The following is a 21554-nucleotide window of genomic DNA, read 5'->3' as shown; positions in this document are numbered from 1 at the left end:
GACTGGTATTTTGCTGCTTATGTTATTACATCCAGATTTATACTACAACAAATAACATTACACCTACAAGCCAGAACTATTGGCTTTGCCAGTGGTTGTTAGTTGTGTAGGATAAATAAGCAACAACTTGCCCCTCACAGCGTTTGCTCCACCGGCCAAGAACAAGGACTCCAGCAGTTTCCTCTTTGCAACTTAAAAAAAGAAAGGGTATCTGTTTGAATTTTCTATTGCTATTGTAAGTAACAATGCCTTTTATTTATGTTTTACAAAAGAAAAAAAAACATTGTCATTTACAATGCGAGACCTATTGCATTTTCAATGCATGTTTTATGTAGTCACCCTTTCCGACACCACATGACAGCTCTGAATTTACAGGATTCATATTTCAGCATTCCCACCCATGCATCAAAGTTCCATTGAGCTTTAAATCCCCTTCCTGAATTTTTACCAACTGCCTAGCACCTGGACAACCTTTTTTCAGGAAGGGCGGTCATCAGGGATTCCCCTACCTCGGCAACTGGTTGATAAAAGCACCAACCTCATTTCAAGCATCCAAGGCCACTGCGTCTTGGCTTAAAGTTGTTTCACAAACTAGATCTCCTTGTGAATTATCGAAGATTATCAACTCCTCCATCCAAAAAGAGAATGTTCTGGGTCCGCAACACTAGAATGTCCAAAACACAGAGTTTCTATCCCAAGATAAGCATTGAAGGCTCTAGGAACTGGCTCTCAAACAAAACAAAAAAAAATCAGTGCAATCAACATGATCCCTCCTGCACGCTTGTGAATGAGAGCCTTACAGGAAAAGCTACAAAAACAGTAGATTAAAACAAAAGAATCGTTCAAGGGCCTGGTGAACTTCACACCAGTATGATAGAAGCTCTAGCCTGGTGTTCTCAGACCTCCCATCTAACTCAGTCTACAAGCTTTCCTGCCAATGATTGCAGGGTCGTCTGTGTTAGTTCAGACGGACAATACCACCAGCATGCAATACTTGAACAAACGAAGTGACACAAGATCACTAGCACTGTTCTAGGAAGTTCAGGAAATCTGGAGCCATCTAACAACACACAGAATCACTCTTTGGGTCAAACATGTTTCCAGGACTGGTAATCTCTTAGCAGACATACTAAGTAGAATTGGAAATAGCCTTCACGAATGGGCGTTTGATCAGCCTGCGCTAAATGTAAGCTCATTCAAAGGCAAACCAGCTCTAGATCTCTTTGCAAAAAACGAAAAACGCAAATGCTAGTTCTGTGCAGTTGGCATCCATATCCAGGATCATGGAGGAATGCCTTTCGATAGATGGTCTGGGATCTATGCCTACTTTTTCTGCCGATAACTTTCATACGAAAGGTTCTCAGCAAGATTAAACCCGGAGCAGTGTCCTCTCATCCTGATAGCCCCCAGGCAGCATTGGTTCACTGATCTTCTCCTACCATCGAATTACAACCACATTCACTTACTAGCATCCCATAAACCTTTGACCATGAACTAAGGCCAGGTCCTTCATCCTGACCCGCTCTCTCTCCTCTTTTGCGCACACTTCCTAAATTCCATTAATTCAAAGATCCCAATATTCCTCAGGACTGCACGTCAATTCTCTCCAAATCAAGGCAAAAGCCATGATAAAGACTTGTAAACCGTAATGGAAACGTTTCTGCCTATGGCACCAGAAATTAAACCTATATCCTTTACTAGCCCAGTTTGGCAGATAACTACCCTAACTCCTCTCACTAGCTTAGTCACGGTTAGCATATGTGTCTGTTAATGTATGGCTTGCAGGAATATCAATATCTAGATGCTCACACATTTTCTGTTTTTTCTGCTCTACAGAATCATCAAACAGTTTGGAAAAGAATTATTCAGAGTTTTTTCCTCCAGTAAGGGCTCCTCCCCCAGACTGGCATCTGAACATAGTTCTATAGCCACTCATGAAGAGTTCACTCGAACCCTTTCACAGAGTACACCTCATATTTCTCACATGGAAGGTTGCCTTGTTACTAGCGCTCAGTCTGACCAGGAGGGTAAAGGAGGTACGGGCTTTCTCAACTCAAGAGCCTTCTTGCACCTCGCAGGCAGTTTAGTACATCTCAGAACCAATCCAAAGATTTATTCCCAAGGTTTATTTTATATTTTGCCTCAATGAACCTATAATGTTTCAGACTTTTTTCCTGAATCCGATATCACCAGCTGAGAGGTCTATTCATACGCTGGGTATCCAATAATATCGAGAACTCTGCTTACATCACACTAAACAAATCATGAGAACTATTCAATTGTTGAACTTCGATGAATACACTCGTAAGGGTGTTCCAGTCACGATCGCAACCATTGCTTGATTAATTTCAGCTGCAGTCCAGTTCTGCCACTCAAAGGCTGGCAAGCTTCTTACAGCGAAAACCAGGGCCCTCTCCACTAGGACAGTTTCCACCTCAACATTTTTATTTGCGAAGTGCAGCTGGAAAATATATATTTTGTGCTGCAACTTGGAAGAGTATGCATAGAAGTCATGCAGCATTTTTGCCTGGAATCAGCAGAACAGAGTGATGCAGCGGTTGGACAGGTTATACTGCACCACTTATTTCAATAAGGAGAGCCTCTTTTGGTTCTATTTGTTTGCTTATGTATTTATGGCAATTTTAAAGTATGATTTTATATATATATATATAGATAGATAGATAGATAGATAGATAGATAGATATATATCACCACCTCCCTCGATTCCAGGTATTTCTCTCCCAAAATGGCTACGGACCACACTTCTTTGCTTGCAAAATCTTTATTGCTTTGTCGCTCTTACTTATTTCGGCGTGTGTGGTGGCTGTGGTGGCATGTGTGGCTGTAGATACACATGCTTAGCATAAGTCTGCCATCTAGTGTTGGGCTTGGAAGTGTGTAAGTTGTTTTTTCTTCTACGTAGACTTTCGAGTCAAGAATTATAGTGACTCCTCTTGCTTGCTGTGCGCATGGTCATCGACTCCATCGTTAGAATATTTTTTTTCCTCCGTCTGGTTCGGTTGTGTGCTCCTCTACTTTGGCCGACACCGTCATTGGGATCCTTTTCTAATACTGTCAGTATAGTTTTCAATCGAGATTCAATCCATATTTAGGCAATAACTTTTTTAACCCCAACTTCGTCCGGTCACTTCCATCGCACCATTCGGGGCCTTCGCCCCTCGGGGCAGAATTTCTCTTATAATGTTTTTCATATTAAAAAAAACCAAAAGATGATAAGACTGCACCTTTTAAATGTTGTCCTTCCTGTCATTCTAAATTTCGACATACTGATTTACACAAAGTGTGTAATTCATGCCTGTCTCCTGAGCTTCAAAGACAAACCTGTGAGGCCTGTAAATCATTCAGGTTGAAGAAAACTCTGAGTTTGAAAAGCCAGACCACTGGAAATATATCGATGAGACAGCAGACATTTTTGTTTTTGAGGTGCCGGTAACAGAAATGGAGGCACATCCGTCGACTGCAGATGAAGGTAATTTTTCTCCAGAACTAAGCTCCGACTCTGAATAAGAACAAGTAACCCTCACATCAGGGCAACAAACTGTGAGTAAATTGCCCCATCCAAAACCACAGATATTACCAAAGTCTGCTGTTGGGCTCCACTGCCTTCGGGCCACGTTTAGCAACAACTGGCTCATTCCAGAAAGTCTGGCCTCGGCACTTCTCCAAAAAACAGCCTAAAGTCCTTGGTCCGAAACGGTCTACCTCAGAGTCCTCCATTCCAGCACCGAAACAATCGGAAGCAGACACGCTAAAATACTTGGAACGGAAATATTCTGATACGAACAAGCGATTCAACTCTGCAGTTAAAGCCAAAGCTTCGGAACCGAAACAATTGGCTAACAAAAATATTTTTGGAACTGAAAAAGCAACAGGTTACACATTCTCCACATACTGTACAACCAGTACTCAAGAAGTTACACCAGCAACTGGATTCTGACAAAAATACTTAGTAATTCATCCTGATACAGGACAAATACTCACCAGCCCCCCAAAAGAGCACGCACAACCTGTTAAAAGACAATTATCTTAAGGAAGCAATAGACTTTCCTATAAAAACAAGGACAAAACCACTAGTCAATGTTAGTCCTCCTCCACTACACCATGAACAAACTCCCTCATATCAACACTCTCTACATTCACCAGAAAAAAGGTACATTCTTTTACAGGGGATGGAGATGGGAGGGATGATGACCAACAGTCAATACCACCACAGAAATACAATTGATACAGATCCACCAGATAATACAGGTACCAATCTTTATCCATCTAAACCCTCTCCGCCAGATGAAAGGACTACATATCATGGCCTTATCAGTATTACATACTGAGGAAGTAGAGGATGATTTTTTTGTTTGAGCCTCTTCAACACAAAATTCTATACAGTATCTTCCTATGTTAAAAGGAATGCCCAGGCATACTTCTGATATATTCAATAACCCTGTCACATCTAGAATTATCACTCCTAGAGTTGATAAAAATAATATAAGCCTTTTCCAGCAGACCCTGTTTACATTAGGAGTCAACTTGCACCAGACTCTTTGGTTGTAGCTACTGCTTGCAAAAGAGCAAACACTCAGGCAACTGCTGAGGCTCCACCAAAGAGGGCAAACATATAGATGCCGCAGGAAAGAGTGGCAGCTAAATCATCCAATTATTGGAGGATTGTTAATTGAATAGGACCGTTATTAACTATGATAGGGCACACTGGGAAGAAATGGAAGCAATGTTACAACATCTTGCAGAAGAACATAAAAAAGGCCATACCAAATTGCATCAGGGGGTAAACTTATTTCTAGCACAAATATAAGATGTGCCCTAGATACTGCTGATACAGCAGCTAGTGGAATAAACACTAGCCTTATATTAAGAAGACATGCCAGGTTATATGGAGTATCTGGTTTTAAACCATAAGTACAACACATTTTACTAGGCCTTCCCTTTGATTGAGGGTATCTTTTTGGATCACAGGTAGATACTCTCAGAAAAGATTAAAAAAGACAATGGAGACCGCTAAGTCAGTGGGAGCCCTACAAACACAGTCTCAAAGGTGCGCGGGTGATCAAGAACTACCTCCACTGAAACCTCCACCTCCTATAATAAAGCACTAACCACCTCCCCTAGAGGATAATATAGGAGGTCCTATAGAGGAAACCATAATCGAGACATAAATAAAGGAAGCTTTAACAAAACCAATCCTTCCACCAACATCAAGGCTTGACTCCCCTATCATTCCCCCTGATCACACAACACCTGTCGGGGAAGATCACAATACTTCCTTCCCGCATGGATAAATATCACATACGATCAATGAGTGTTGGATATTATCCAACATGGTTATTGTCTGGAGCTCACTTCAACACCTCCAAACATTCCACCTCGCACTCACAGATTATCAACAGATCATCAAAAGCTACTCAAAGAGGAAATTCAAGCATTACTCAACAAAGGAGAAATAGTGCTACTACAATAACAAGGCAAGGGAGTTTATTCCCTTTACTTTCTAATACCCAGAAAGGATGGAGCTCTAAGACCCATATTAGACCTAGGACCACTAAACAAATACAACCTTTCAGAACATTTTCATATGGTCACTCTTCAAGACGTCGTACCACTTCTCCAACAGGGAGACTTCATGACTGCATTAGAATTAAAGGATGCATATTTTCACATTCTAGTTCACCAGCACACCGGCACTACCTCGGGTTAGCATTCAAGGGAGAACACTTTCAATTCAAAGTGCTTCTGTTCAGGGTCACCTCAGCACCCAGGGTATTTACAAAATGTCTAGCAGTGCTAGTAGCCCTCTTGCAAAGGTAAAACATACACGTCTTTCCATAGCTAGATGTCTGACTTATCAAAGTCAACACATATCACAAATGTTTGCAACACACACTAACAATAAACTTACTACATCAGCTAGGTTTTACAATAAATGCACTAAAGTCATGCCTGTATCCTCTTCAAATATAGCTTACTTAGGAGCCATACTAAATTGTTGAATAAGATTATCCTACCCATATACAGCCAGGGAACAAACATTAAACAATCTGGTGTCACTGTTTCACCTTCAGAGTCTGTTCTCAATGAGAACAGTTATATGCTTACTAGGAACAATGGCATCATGTATAGCCATAGTATATCATGCCAGACTCCACATGCGCCATCTACAACAAAGTTTAATACAACAATGGTCTCAAGCAGAGTATCATTTAGATGATCTAATGTTGATCAGCCGTCAAGTTTGCCAATCTCTGCAATGTTGGAACTCCAAAAATGTACTACAGGGGCGGCAGTTTATAGACCCAATTCTGCAAATAACAGACACATCGCATCAATGACTGGATGAGGAGCGCACTTACAGAAAATGACTGTACCTGAGCATTAAACACACAGCCAATCCCTCCTACATATCAATAGCCTAGAGCTGCTAGATGTTAATTTAGGGATAAAAGCATTCTTTCTTAAGCTAGTAGGCAAAGTAGTCTTAATCAAAACAGACAACATGACTACCATGTATTATCAGCAAAAACAGAGAGGGACCAGATCTCTACAGTTGTGTCTCCAAGCACAAAAAATTCTGGAAATTTGCTCTGCAACACAACATTCAGCTATGCGCACAATACATTCCATGAGCAGGCAATGAATTGCCCGATCTCCTCAGCAGGACACGCCAACAAGTACAAGAATGAAAACTCAATATACAGGTCCTACACCCATTCTTCCAACAATGGGGACAACCAGACATAGACTATTTGCAGCACCAGAGAATGCAAAATGCAAAAACTTTGCCTACGTATTTCAAAATCCACAATCCAAAGGCAATGCTTTATGGATCAATTGGCCAGCGATATTTGCATACGCTTTTCCACCTCTCCCCCCTGCTTCCATTTGTAATTCACAAATACGGCAGACATCCCAGACACTCATCCTAGTTGCTCCCACATGGGCCAGATGACCTTGAAACACAACGTTACTGGAGTTATCAGGCGCCAAACATCAACTACAACCCAACAGACAAGACCTACTCACTCAGAACCAGGGAGCAGCAAGACATCCAAATCCCAGATCACTGAATCTTGCAATTTGGTTCCAGAGGTCTTAGAATTTGGATAGCTTAATCTACCACAAGAATGTATGGATATCTTAAAGGAGGCAAGAAGGCTAAAGGGAAGAGATTGGTTCATTACTTTCACTTTAAAGATATTGATCCACTAAATATTTCACATCAAAACATTTTATGTTACCTTCTTCATTTACAAAATGCAGTGTTAGCTTTTATTTCTATAAAAATACAACTTACAGTTTTAGCTGCATACCTTCAAAATAGAGAGCAAACCTCTATATTAAGAATTCCTGTAATTAAAGGTTTTTTACAAGGCCTTAAGAGTTATTCCACCTAGTGCTCCACCTACCCCAATATGGAACCTTAATATTGTGCTAACAAGGTTAATGGGCCCGCCATTTAAACCATTTCACAAATGATCTTTAGAATTGTTATCATCGAATCTTGCTTTTCTCATTACAATTACTTCACTCAGAAATGTAGGAGAAATTCAAGCACTAACTATAGAGGAGCTTTTCTTCCAAGTACATAAAGACCAAGTAGTTCTAATAGCTTCACCCTATCAATTTCTTTCTCAAGAAGATCAAATTCAAGATCCCCATACTGGCCCAAGTTCTGTCTTCACTGAATCCAGACAACTGCTTCATGGTGACGTTGGATTTGCAGTACGCCTATTTTCACATTCCTATCCTACAGGTGTTACCCATGGTTCAAGGTGGGCCAATAGGATTTTCATATGTCCGAGGCATATGAGCAGCAGATTGCACACTGTGCATAGATCGCCACCTAGTGTTGGGCCCAGATGTTTGCAGTTTGTTGTTGTCCTGAAAAGTTCTTTGGAAGTCACGAGATAGGTGAATCCTCCTTTGGACCACATAGCACATGGGCATCGGCTCCATCCCCAGATTGTTTTTTCCGCCATCGGGCTCGGATGTGTTTCCTGCTCTCCGGTTTGGAATCGAATTTCCTTCGGCGCGCAATCCTCACCCAGTTCGACAGTATTGTTTTGATCTCGCTCCACATAGACGCGATTCTTCGCCACTTCAAAGTCTTCGATTCCGGTCGTCGACGAAGGCCTTCGGGCCTACCTAGGCCTTACTTTCTGGCTCATGGAAAGGACACCATTCAAAAAGTGTCCTCGATGTGGGTCGAAGTTTCCCCACACCGACCTACATGAAGTGTGCAACCTTTGCCTCTCACCGGAGCACGAGGCCAAAGACTGTTCAGCTTGTGCCTCCTTCCGCCCCAAGAAGACGATCTGGGACCGACGAGCTCGAAGAACAATGGCTCGCTCGTCCGCTTCAATCCCCGATGACATCTTCGAAGAGGACGTCGACGTGCCAGAACACCAGCACGCCGAAGAGAGTACCAGCTCCTCAGACGCCGAAGACTCCGACGTCGAGGAAGTTACTCCAGCTCAACAGGTCGTAAGTAAGATCGTCGACCCCAACCCTTCCTCGACACCCTCTAAAAAGGCTTCGGGCTCGGGTGCACACCGAGAGACTGCTTCCCACGCCCCGCCTTCGGGCCCAGCAAAGAAGCCCATTAAGCCTTCAGGCGGCTCAGGCTTGAGCCAGCCTATCCCCGGTGCCGATCCTATACCGACACCGAAGAAAAAGCCATCTTCCTCAACCACGCCGACCGTTGCCCTGATACCTAAGCAGACTGAGCTGAAGACTGGCAGCGGCTCATCGATGCCGAAACCACATTCGGAGACAACTAAAAAAACGCAGAAAGCTCAAGAACACTCTTCGGAACCGAAAAAACACCTGGAACTGAAGAAACCGGTTCCGTTAAAGAACATTTCAAAAGGGCACACTTCTAAACCAAAAGATCCAAAAGCAGCTACCGACTCGGTGCCGAAAAAACCTACGGAGCATCCTCGACGCCGAAGGATCTGCCCTATTCACAGGAACTTTTCACACCTGATCCTAACCAAAAAACTCTTGTAAAGGATCCTAAGACTGGTCAATTGACTCTCAGTTCCAAGAAGAGACCACTTGATGCGCCAGCACCTCCTCCTCCTCTAAAGAGAGACATTGCAACTTCTCCATTAAGGGTCCCTTCTCCACACCTCCCCATACTGTTCCTCCTCCTACACCTCCTCCACCGCGCCATTCACCCACACCATCCCCTAATCCAGACGATGATGTAGACATAGACTCTGATGACACAGGTGGGGGTGCACATGACCCAGCAGGGACCAATAGTCCCCCTCAGTCACCTAATCCATGGGATGATTACAACACCCCTGATGTGCCTTCCCCACCAGAGGACACTATAGGTTTTAACCTACTAGTCCAAAGAGCTGCCCAATATAATGGGGTGGACTTACACACCGATGCGGTGGAGGAAGATTTCCTACTAGACACTTTTAATGACACACAAAGGTCTACTGTCATTTGCCAATGCTTAAGGGTGTCATCAAACATGCAACATAGGTTTTTAAAGACCCTGTCAGGACTAGGGTCCTCAATCCTCGCATTGAGAAAAAATATAAAGCTGCCCTTACAGATCCAATCTATATTAAAGGTCCAGCACCATTAGACTCTTTAGTAGTGTCTAATGCACATAAACGTGCTAATTCTCAGACATCAGATGAGGCCTCACCACCAGACAAAGAATCTAAGCTACTTGACGCCTCCGGCAAAAGACCAGCGTCACAAGCAGCTAATATCTGGCGCATTGTCAACACCCAAGCGTTGCTGGCCAGATATAACAGGGCACCTTATGATGAACTAGAGTCCATAATTAGGCATCTACTAGACAAATACAAAAATAGGGCCAATGAACTTATACAGGAAAGTAAAAATATTACTAATACTTCCATTTGTTGTGCCCTACATGCTGCAGATACCGCCTCAAGGGCAATCAATACCAGCACCCTTTTACGTAGACATGCTTGGCTACGTATTTCAGGTTTTAAACCAGAGGTACAAAACTCCATCCTTAATCAGCCATTTGATGAGACACATTTATTTGGCCCAAATGTTGACTCGTCTTTAGAAAAGATGAAAAAAGACACTGATACAGCAAAATCTATGGGAGCCTTGTAGCAGCAAGCCCCCAGACGCTCTTTTCGTCGCTCATCATACAGAGGGAACACTAGAGGCTACTCCTCCGAAAGCCCCTCAACTTCCTACAAGACCCTTAGCCAATCTACATTCACTAAGGGCTACCAGAGAGAGGGTTACAGGGGTAACAACAACAAAGGCAGGGGCAAAACCAACAACTCCCGCTCTGCCTCTACCCCAACCCAATGACATTCCTCCCCTTTCCCCCCAACATTCCACTCCTGTGGGGGAAGACTGCCTGGACCAACATCACATCAGACAGGTGGGTTTGACAAATTATTCAGTCGGGTTACTGTCTAGAACTAACATCTACCACCCAAACAGCGTCCAATGTCACAAGAACATCTATCACTGTTAAAGCAAGAAGTAGTATCTCTGCTACAAAAAGGTGCAATAGAACCAGTTCCTCTGCACCAACAAAACAAGGGGGTTTACTCTATATATTTTCTAATTCCAAAAAAGGACCGCTCTCTAAGGCCTATTCTAGACCTCAGACCGCTAAACATATACATACAGTCAGACCATTTTCACAAGGTCACACTCCAACAAGTCCTTCCGCTTCTCTCACAAAACGACTTCCTTGCTACTTTAGATCTCAAGGACGCATACTTTCCCATTCACAAGGCTCACAGGAAGTATCTCAGATTTGTAATAGACGGGCAGCACTATCAATCCAAAGTACTTCCATTCGGAGTCACAACAGCACCAAGAGTATTCACCAAGTGCTTAGCAGTAGTGGCAGCGCATTTACGAAGACAGCACATCCATGTCTTCCCGTACCTCGACGACTGGCTCATAAAAGCCAGCTCATACAACCAATGCGTGGAACACACTCATGCCACAATAGAACTGCTTCACGACTTGGGCTTCACAATAAACCACACCAAGTCCAACTACAACCATCCAAAGTACAACAGTACCTCGGTGCCACAATAAACACCTCAAAAGCGCTAGCTTATCCCACTCCAGCATGGATAGCCAGCATGCAAACTCTTCTAACAAAGTTTCAGCTACAACACTCCCTTCCAGCACGAGTGTTCATGCAACTCATAGGGATGATGGCCTCTTGCATTTTCATAGTGCCCCATGCAAGACTTCAAATGCGTCTGCTACAAGAATGCTGTCAATGGAACCAGGCTCAAGGTCAGTTGACAGACCTAGTGTTGGTAGACGGTCAGACTCATCGCTCTCTGCAGTGGTGGAACACCAAAAACCTTTCCAAGAGACGACCGTTCCTAGAGCCAGTTCCGCAGATAATCTTAACTGCGGACGCATCGCTCTCCGGCTGGGGAGCCCACCTACTGCAACAAACCATGCAAGGCAGGTGGGCACCGCAACTAAAGTTACTCCACATTAATCATCTGGAGTTACTAGCAATATTCCTAGCACTAAAAGCTTTCCAAAAGCAAGTATCAAACAAAGCTGTGTTAGTCCGCACAGACAACATGACAGCCATGATTTACATACAGAAACAGGGAGGCACACACTCCCTGCAGCTCTCTCAACTAGCACAGGACATATGGCGGTGGGCTATACCTCATAACATAGTCCTTCTAGCCCAGCATGTTCCAGGAGTACAAAATACCATAGCGGATCTGTTAAGTCGTCAAACACAACAGATCCACGAGTGGGAACTTCATATGCAAGTTCTTCAGCCATTCTTTCAGATGTGGGGACAACCTCAGATAGACCTATTTGCCACCCACGAAAACATCAAATGCCCAAGCTTCGCCGCCAGATATCCACACCCACTGTCCAAAGGCAATGCTATATGGATGAACTGGTCAAACAGATTTGCGTATGCTTTTCCACCTCTACCACTGATGCCACTAGTAGTACGCAAACTACAGTGGCCTTCTCTGACCCTTATCCTAGTTGCTTCAACGTGGGCCAGACAGCCGTGGTACACCACACTGCTACAACTGTCTGTAGTACCGCACCAAAATTGCACCTCTCTCCACACCTCTTACCACAGAACCGTGGAGAGGTCAGACACCCGGACCCAGCTCAGCTCAACCTTGCGATCTGGCTCCTGAAATTTGGATATCTGAACCTTCCTCCAGACTGCATGAATGTCATAAAAGAAGCTAGACGTCCAACTACTAGGGCATGTTATGCAGCCAAGTGGAAACAATTTGTAATATATTGTCACAACAACAATATTAATCCTCTAGATGTGTCTATTCAACACCTACTGCATCTCTAAAGATGTAACTTAGCCTAACGTCTAGTAGACTACATCTTGCTGCAATAGCAGCATATCTGCAAAACAGACAACATCCATCTCTATTCAGAGTGCCTGCCATTAAAGCCTTTATGGAAGGCCTTAAAAGAATAATTCCTCCCAGAGTACCACCTTCACCTGTGTGGACTTTAAACATTGTTCTCGCACGGTTAATGGGACCTCCCTTCTAACCCTTACACAAATGTGAACTACAATTTTTAACGTGGCAGGTTGCGTTCCTAGTATCCATTACTTCTCTGCGGTGAGTTAGTGAACTACAAGCACTAACCATTCAAGAACCCTTCTTGCAAATGCATCACAATAAGTTAGTTCTGCGTACTAATCCAAAATTCGTGCCCAAAGTCATTTCTCCCTTCCATCTCAATCAATCTGTGGAACTGCCCGTTTTCTTCTCGCAACCACAGACAGTACCAGAAAGAGCTCTTCACACATTAGATGTCAAAAGAGCATTGCTATACTACATAGAGAGGACACAACCCTTTCGTAAGACAAAACAACTTTTTGTGTCTTTCTCACCGCCACATAAAGGTAATCCCATTTCAAAATCTGGGATAGCTAGATGGATTGTCAAATGCATACAGATTTGTTACCATAAAGCTAAATGTACGTTATCTGTTCCTCCTAAAGCTAAAGAAAAATAGGGGCTTCAATGGCATTTTTAGGGAACATTCCCCTAGATGACATCTGCAGAGCAGCTACATGGTCTACACCGCACACATTCACAAAACACTATTGTGTAGATGTGCAAACCAAGCAACAAGCTAATGTCGGCCAGGCTGTTCTCAAAACATTATTCCAAACTACTGCAGCGGATAGGGGTGGTCGCCGCTAAGAGTGGGTACTGCTATACAATATATGCACAGTGTGAAATCTGCAGCTCATATGCCTCAAACGGAAAATGCTACATACCAGTATGCATCTGTTCTTGGCATGTAGAGCTGCAGAGTTGCACACGCTCACCCACCTCCCCAGCTACCCTTGTCTGTTCCAGTATTATCTTAATTAAATACAAATTACATGGGCATCCTTCCTTTTTTCTTGCAAAGCTCCATCATTTCCCTAATGGCGAAAAACAATCTGGGGATGGAGCCGATGCCTATGCGCAATGTGTTCCAAAGGAGGAGTCACCTATCTCGTGACTTCCAAATAACTTTTCAGGACAACAACAAACTGCAAACATCAGGCCCCAACACTAGGTGTCGATCTATGCACAGTGTGCAACACTGTAGCTCTACATGCCAAGAACAGATGCATACTGGTAAGTAGCATTTTCCTTATGTGCTTCTCTTTATCCTCACCAGTGCTCCTTGGGTGATCGCAAAATGTATGGTGTTTGGTTGCAGCACATCTTCAGAGGTTTGGAATACCAGCTTCCCATACTTCACAACTGGCTTCTGAAAGAGAGATGGTCGCAGTCATTCATAGACTTCCTCACATCTTTGGGGTTCTTGATCAACGTGCCGCTGTCACACCCGACTCCTTCCCAGAGGTTCTGATTCATTGGGGCGGTTTCTGGATACAATGCTATTTCAAGTTTTTCTATAGGCTCAACGATTCATGGATATTTGAGCTATGATTGAGATACGTGGAGAGACTCCATAGTTTGAACCCCAAAAAAGAGACCTCACTTTTTATACTGATCCTACCAAAGGACCATCTATCAACTCTTAGTGGGTTTCCAGGAGCGAAGATGGGCAAAGTAGTGTAATTCCACTCGAGCCAAGTATGTTGTTATGTCCCTGGCACGTGGAGTGCCTGTCCTCTGTTAGGCTACTACGTGGGCATCAGTTATGTTATGTCAGTGGGATTTACAGAGCGCACTACTGCCCAGAGCCATCCGTGCACATCTTCACGAAGCACTAATGCCGCAACAGTCAGGTCCATCGGGATGGACATATTGTCCGTTGGGTCCTTCAAGAACTGGTTTTCTTCCATTCCATGGACCCCCACCTTGGGAGGTCCTGCTTTGTTGTCTCATCGCTAGTTGAGGAATATGCAGCAAGAAGTATCCATCAGAAGAACAAGTTACACACCTTCATTTTTGCTCTATTTCGGTTGATACTCTAAACACAAATTCCTCAAACACCCTCCCTCCTCCCCAATCTGTGAAGTGAACTCTTTTCCTTCTTAAAAGTCATAATCTAGAGATCCGCCAACTGATCAAGACAATTTGCTGATGGGGACTGTGTATGAAGACTAGCCCTCAGAAGCAACTGCCGTCAGCGCTCTTGGATTGCACTCATATACTTCCGTTCGTCACTTCTAGTATAGAACGTCGATGTGCAGCTGCATGTTGCCACCTACTGGTGCACAGGAGTACTGCTTTTGAGTTTCTGTATTCAGTCTGTCGCCTGGGGGAATATTCACAAGATGAGGAATCTGCAGTTATCCAGTATTAGATCTTTCATAGATTCACATGCTTGAATCTTTCCTAGTCATCGCAGTGGGAGTCCCACTGTACCATAATAAATCAGTATGTATCTCTATCTAAGGCTATAATGGCAATGGAAAAAGTCAGTTTAATAGCCTATCTGTTCCTTTAAAAAAAGGACCAAACTTGAAATATAACCAATCAGGCGACAGCACCCTCTAGAGCACTCCCAACAGAGGCGGAGTCCCTCAGATTTTCAACTACATGTCGTTTGCAGGAGGTTTTCCTGAGCTGTTCTCGGTTATCTACCAACTGGTATAGTAAAACTTCATTATTATTGCTGCTCTGCCTGAAATGCCTATGAACGTGTTTTTAGACCCTAAGGCAGTTGTGGGAGGACATGTCTTATGAAAAATCCCCACAAATATTGATTTCTCTACTTTTGTACTCCACTAACAAGGAAGGCTCTTTATATGGATTCAAAAGCAGCTTGAAAGGGGACAATGACACTTCTTCGACCTCTACAGAAGGTTGCATAAAGGAAGCCAAGCAAACAAGATGCTGCTAGGACGTCCTTAGAAAAGACTCCTCCCGAGTCGAGAAAGGACAGTTAAAAAAGGAGAAACATGGTAAATACTCTTCAAGAACTTATATGTCTGAGTCTACAACTCCTTCTCTGTCACCTGGAGTTTGCTCTTCAATGTCCTCATAACGTCCTAAAGCCTAGACTGCCTCAACGAACACCACCTCGATGTTAACAGTTCAATCATCTGCGACGATGATCTTTACAGTGAAGTCGACCACGGCCCGCGACGAAGGCTTTGTTTACATCATTGCATAACTCTGTCGCCAACGGCTCCTTCGGCATTACGCTGTATATGATCACCTCGTCAATGAGAGTTACCCACCATATTGACTACGTTTTCTACAAAACCGATGAAGATGATAAGAATTAAACTTCTAAGGCAAGACTATGGGCATAACGGACCATCTGGGGCATTCCATTGTCCCTCAGTATTGCACGTGAACCAGAATTATGAGAAGGAACACAATTATTATCGAAGTTTCCATGAACAAAAATACTAAAACATTCCGCCCTAATTCAGGTGGTCATGGCCCTAGTCCTCTCCCGCATCGACTTCTCAAACAGTCTATATCTTGGCCTACCTGTAGGCCAACTTAGAAGACTGCAGTACTTGCAGAACCAGGCCGCCAGGCTGATCTGCAATGTACCCAAATGGGAATCGATTAAATCAGGCTTAGAGACCCTGCACTGGCTACCTGTGGCTCAAAGAGCCGAATTCAAAGCTGGGTGTATCATCTTTAAGGCATTGCAAGGCAAGGGACCTCTATTCATCAGGCAGCTGATTGGAAGATATGTTCCTTCACGCAGTCTGAGATCAGCCCACAAAGACCTACTTGAGGTACCACGCTTTAAGAAAAAACGACAAGGAGGCAGTAGTTTCCATTTTTTAGCAGCTACCCTATGGAACTCTCTGCCACTAGCCCTCAGACAGAGTAAGGACCTCCTTGCCTTTAGAAAGGCATATAAGACTCACCTCTTCACACAGGCATACTTGAAATAAAGATTCTCGTAGACTCACCCCTTGTTATGTTTTTTATCTCTTTCCAGCGCCAAGAAGCTCTCGGGCGTATGTGCGCTTTATACATTTTTAATAACATAACATAACATAACATAAAACAGGCTGACATCTTTTGCCCTCTAGCCTGTAAAAGAAGCTATTCTGCAAGCATTAGCCTTGTTCCAAGTCTACAAGATATGCTTCACCTCTTATGCCACTGCAGTCAGCACAGCATGGAGGTCCGCCACCCCTATGGTTTCATGCCTACAGCTGGGATTGCCAGTCTCAAAAGGGATTACCCTACATCATTGCTTACCATTGCAAAAAGCGGTCAGAATACTGATAATCCATCCAACACAGAATGGGTCATTATAAAATAAAACATGTGTATTTGTAAAACACCATTTCACCCAAGTGAATTGTGGCGCTGAATACCAGATGTTTGTTGCCCACTACCTACCTACTATCCCCACCAGTTTCACACGAGTCAACTGCAAAATGTTATCCGCTGCCAATGACTATCAAACTCACCGATTGCTTCTTAGATGATTTCTAACAGCATGTGCTATTCCCATAGTGGATTATGTTTGCAGAGAAGGTGTAAGAATAATGTGCTTCCCAGCCACATTGGCAGCGGAATTGCAGCAAATAAAAAGAATATAAGGCACCTGGGAATTCACTGGCCTCTTTAGTCAGTCACCCTAGCCAGAATCTGTAGTTACCCAAGTGGTTCAACGTCGCTCAAAAATTCCCCTGGACCAGATCGTAAAGGTAGGCGCATATACTATATACGCTAAGCGTTCTCCGCAATGTTGACTATTACCTTCTATTTTGTTACTTCACTTACCAATCTTGGTCCTTTCGATCGACAAATATGGTCCACCTTAAGTACACACATCTATCTTCTGCCGTAAAAATGAACAGTCGAAATCTAAAAGAATCTTCTGAAGTCTTTGATTGTACAATGGCGATTGCTTACAATGGATTCCGTCAACTCTGCAGGTTCAGACAGGGAGGGCTTAAAGAAAAATCTTTGTTGCCTTAGGTGTACTCCAAAATCATGGACATGACTTACCAAACCCTATCCGTACACACAGTAAAACACACCATCACATCCCTTGGCACCTTACACCTCAAAGTTTGCCCTTTCCATCTAGGTGAGTATAAACCTTCTATCAATTTGGGGAGAGTATCTGCAATCTCCACTGTTCCTACCCTTGCAATTGCAAGACAGGCCCATTTATTAGTGACTACAATATTCTCAAACACATGTGGCTGCATGATTTAAAGAGTGTCCTCCTCAAAAGGGTCAGGAGGCAGTTCTCAAATAGTGACCTCAGTCAGATGATGCCTGCCTCCAATCCCAACTCATCCCGTGGGTGCGAACATTTCCAACTGCCTTCCCCATTGGGGAGAAATAACTTCAATCAGATGGTTGTAACATGGGTCAACTATGCCATGTCCTGGGTTTCACCAAAGACCAATCCGCTGGGGGGAGTCGCCCGCTTGTCTTCAATTATTGGAAAAAGAAGTCCACATCATTCTTGACAAGGACCAGTGAAAAAAAAATAGAATTCACATAGAGCTGGGGGTTTCTACTCCTCCTTTTAAAAATAAAATAAAAAGGAGAATGGAGTCCCATCCTACACCTCACGGATGGCTCCAACCTTACACATCCTACGACCAACCCATCTCCCCTAGGAGGCTTCCCTTATAGCTAAGGATTATTTATTCCTACTTGTGCTTGAACTTCTGAAGGACTCCGTCTCTGTTGGGAGTTTTCCAGAGGGTGCTGTCTCAATATTGGTTATAGTTTAAGTGTGCTCCTTTTATTAAGAAAGGACATAGGCTATTAAACTGACTTTTTCATTGCCATTATAGCCTATGATAGTGATACATTCTGCTTTATTATGGTACCGCGGGACTCCCACTTCAATGAGGAATGATTCAAGCATGTGAATCGATGAAAGATACCAATACTGGATGACTGCAGTTATAGGTAAGTAACTTATTTTCTTACATAGTCCACAATCCACCAGAAGGAGTGTAACTTGTTCAATGTGTTTGATAGGCAAAAATCACAAAATTGCAGGGTTCACGCAGCCAGAATTTGGAAAGTGTATACAGAACACATTTCAAAATTAAATTAAAAGATGACTTAAAAATTGCTTCTCCTCAGCTGGAAAAATCATAATTGGTAGCTGTTTGAAAATCCCATTTTGGATTTGGTTCAGGATTAGAGTAAACTGTATCCTTGTTTCTCATTTTTGGAAATATTTTTATGTGCTTTAATACAGTGCGTGCCTCATGATGTGAAAAGCCTGCTGTGCCCTTTTCTATTTTTAGAGTTATCACATATTGTAGTGGGTTAGATGCACAATCAGTCACTTCACAGGCATGAGACCAATGTTAACTCTCCTGATGACACTTGTCAACTCGTACTTCTGTCTCAGTGAATTTCTTTACACATTTCTCTTTTTCTCCCTCTCTCTATATATTTTCCCTCCAGAACTTCCCTCTCACTCCGCCTGACGTGTTGGACATCTGCAACCCTCTGAGCCAATCCCAAAAGGAAACTCAGCGCATGTCCACACTGCAGCTACTGCGCAAAGTGGTACAGATCCCAGAGAATGAATCAGAGCTGGCTGAAGTACTTGCTCTGATCCACGAACTCAACAGCTCCCGCTTTGTCCTGTCTGATGTGAGCGAGGAGACCGTTACCATCGAACAGACATCCTGGTCCAACTACTATGAGTCTCCAGCCATTGAGTGCCTCCTCTGTGGCAGCCCTTTATTCAAAGGGGAAAAAGAGTAAGAGCCCGCCCCAACTGTGTGTCTTGCGTAGCCAGGAATTAAGGGAGGCTGCCTGGTCTGAGATGATATGAGAGGTTCTATTAGATGTATGAAATCCCACAAGATGGTGAGATTCAATTTAGTAGGGATCCTAACAGACTGGTTGCTACTAAGGTATCAGTGCACAAGAAATGATAGAGCAACAAATTGTGTGATGTGCTTTTGAGGAGTACTTCTCTGTGCCACTGAAAGCAGCACCCCTGCTTTGTGGAGGAATACACCCACTCCAGTTTTTGTAAACTGAGCTTTGCGGTTGTGTACTTTTAGCATACACTTCTGCAAAAGTTGTGACTTAACTAAAGTTGTACTCCTAGAAAGAACACTCACACTCCTTTTTTAGACACATGAAGTAATCCTAAATTGAACTGAGGTATGTTGGTGCTATTTGGTAATTCCTCCTGAGTATGAGGAAAATGAAATCAGTCCAGTAGCGTTATTCCAATATTGAATAACGTCCCCAAATGCACACAAAGATAAATGTTGAAAATCAATTCAAAAATGCAATTGTTGTTGATTCCTTGAAATAAAGTTTTTAAACTAAAGTTGTGCCTGTTTGCAGTGTTATGTACTTATGGCGAGCTTAATATCTATGTAGCAGAATGATCAGCGTTGTTCATCCTTTTTCTCAGTTATAGGACAAACCGTTCTTTTATGCATGTTTGTTGAGCCTACATCTGCTTATCTTTATAATATTCAAGCTCTGCAGCTTTGGTGGGAGACTAATGTATTGGCTTGTGCATTGCAGCTCTCTTGCTGGCCCTTTAGAGTGCTGGCTGCTGACCGCAAATAAATTACAGGTGGTTACCGCCCAAGTAAAGATGTGTCTGAACCCTCTGTGCCTTGCCCTACACAGCTTCACAGATATCTACACCGGTAAGCAATAGCATTCAGCTTTGTGCTATAAAGCCTCGTCTTTGCAATCTGTAAATGCTGCTTTAAAGGTCTGTAACCAATTGCCAAATTAAAATGTTTCATAATGAAGAGCAAGGGCATTGATGGGGATGTTCTGTGAGATGTGAAACGAGTCAAGTCCCTAGAGCTACATTTTCTAAAGGGGTACCCTCCTGGTAGAAATATTCTGAGTGCCATAGGATCTTTAGGCACTTATCATATAAAATGTTATTAGTCTTATACATTTTATTGAGGCAGATTCAACTCCTATCCTTAGAGTATCAGACGGATGATGAAATGCCAAGATCCATTTCCCATGTTGGACCCTGGATTCAGTTCGCCCCTCTTTATGGAATAAGAGGATCCTGAATGTGCTTCCTTGCTTCTGAGAACCCATTCTTACAAGAGAATCTTCCCTCCTGCAGGTATCTTGTTTTACCTAATGAACAGTTCATATTCATCAGATTGTTTGGACAAGGCAGAAGTTGGACGAAGGGTTATTGAACTTCTCTCAGCTCCTTTCAGTCCTTGTTACAGGTTTTATCTCCATATTGTCCCCCGAGCATAGCTCAGGCTCATTCCAAGATGCTGTGTGCTCATTGTTGAAGGCCTTCCCCAGTCTCTGAGCCTTAAGATCAAGCTGTTTAGGTGAATTCTTGGAGAGTTGTACGAACCATGTGCTTTCGTGCTGACACCCAAGGATTTGGAATTACGCGGATTGAGGCCCTGACGTTTCCAGCAGACAATTAGAGCATCTATGGCTAGGTTGTCAAAATAGAGCTGTATGTGCTATAACAGGTTTGGATGAAACATGAGACAACAAGTAGTATGGCCATGATCAGAATTTTCTAAGGATAGCTGCTTCCCTGAAAGAAAAAGCAACTTTTTTTCACGTTGACTAGAAACTGAAATGCTATGGGGCCTGCAAAGTATAAGTTCATGCTGGACCTGGTAAAGCAGCTGTGTAATAAAAGCTGTTCATGGTAACCAATGCCATGAACTCTGGTCTGGCCTTGGTCTGGCAGCTGTGGCTCAAGTCCTTAGACCTAAAACCAGAGGCCTGGGAAAAAAGCCATTGACCATCCTGGAATGCATCAAAACAGGTTTGATCCTTCTATGAATGACGTCATTCAGTAGTACTATATAGGAATGGTCACAGCTAAATTATTCTATGGCATCCAAGTAGTTCTTCTAAGACCTCTCTCTCTCAACCAACCAAAGAAAACTTTCCAATCTTATTCCAGAAGAAGGGGAAGTTTAGGGGGAAGCCCTCACCCTCTCCCTTGCCTTAAGAGGCTAGAAATTCACACTGACTTCACCAGGGACCAGCTGGATTTGTCTGTACCCATCTCTATAGGCCTACTCCATTCCACTGTGGGAAATATTCCGTTGTTACCTGAATCTTGTCTTAGCCAGGCTGACTTACAAATCTTTTGAAGCAGTGGCTCCATAG

At 43.3% G+C, this 21554-nt stretch overlaps 1 protein-coding gene across 3 annotated transcripts in view; it reads left to right on the top strand.

The window, feature by feature from the left end:
- The window catches only part of HMGXB3 (HMG-box containing 3), a 558172-nt gene that overhangs the window by 325795 nt on the left and 210823 nt on the right, over positions 1-21554 (top strand). For all 3 annotated transcript variants that reach the window (XM_086931317.1, XM_086931319.1, XM_086931318.1), the window contains exons 12-13: positions 18867-19168; positions 19956-20083. In XM_086931317.1, the coding sequence (XP_086787443.1) occupies positions 18867-19168; positions 19956-20083 (430 nt within the window). The remainder of the gene's footprint in view (positions 1-18866; positions 19169-19955; positions 20084-21554) is intronic.

The sequence above is a fragment of the Lissotriton vulgaris genome, chromosome 7, assembly GCF_964263255.1.
Source record: "Lissotriton vulgaris chromosome 7, aLisVul1.2, whole genome shotgun sequence".
NCBI lineage: Eukaryota > Metazoa > Chordata > Amphibia > Caudata > Salamandridae > Lissotriton > Lissotriton vulgaris.
The sequence above is the reverse complement of the archived record's forward strand: the minus strand, read 5'-3'. Positions and strand labels throughout refer to the sequence as shown.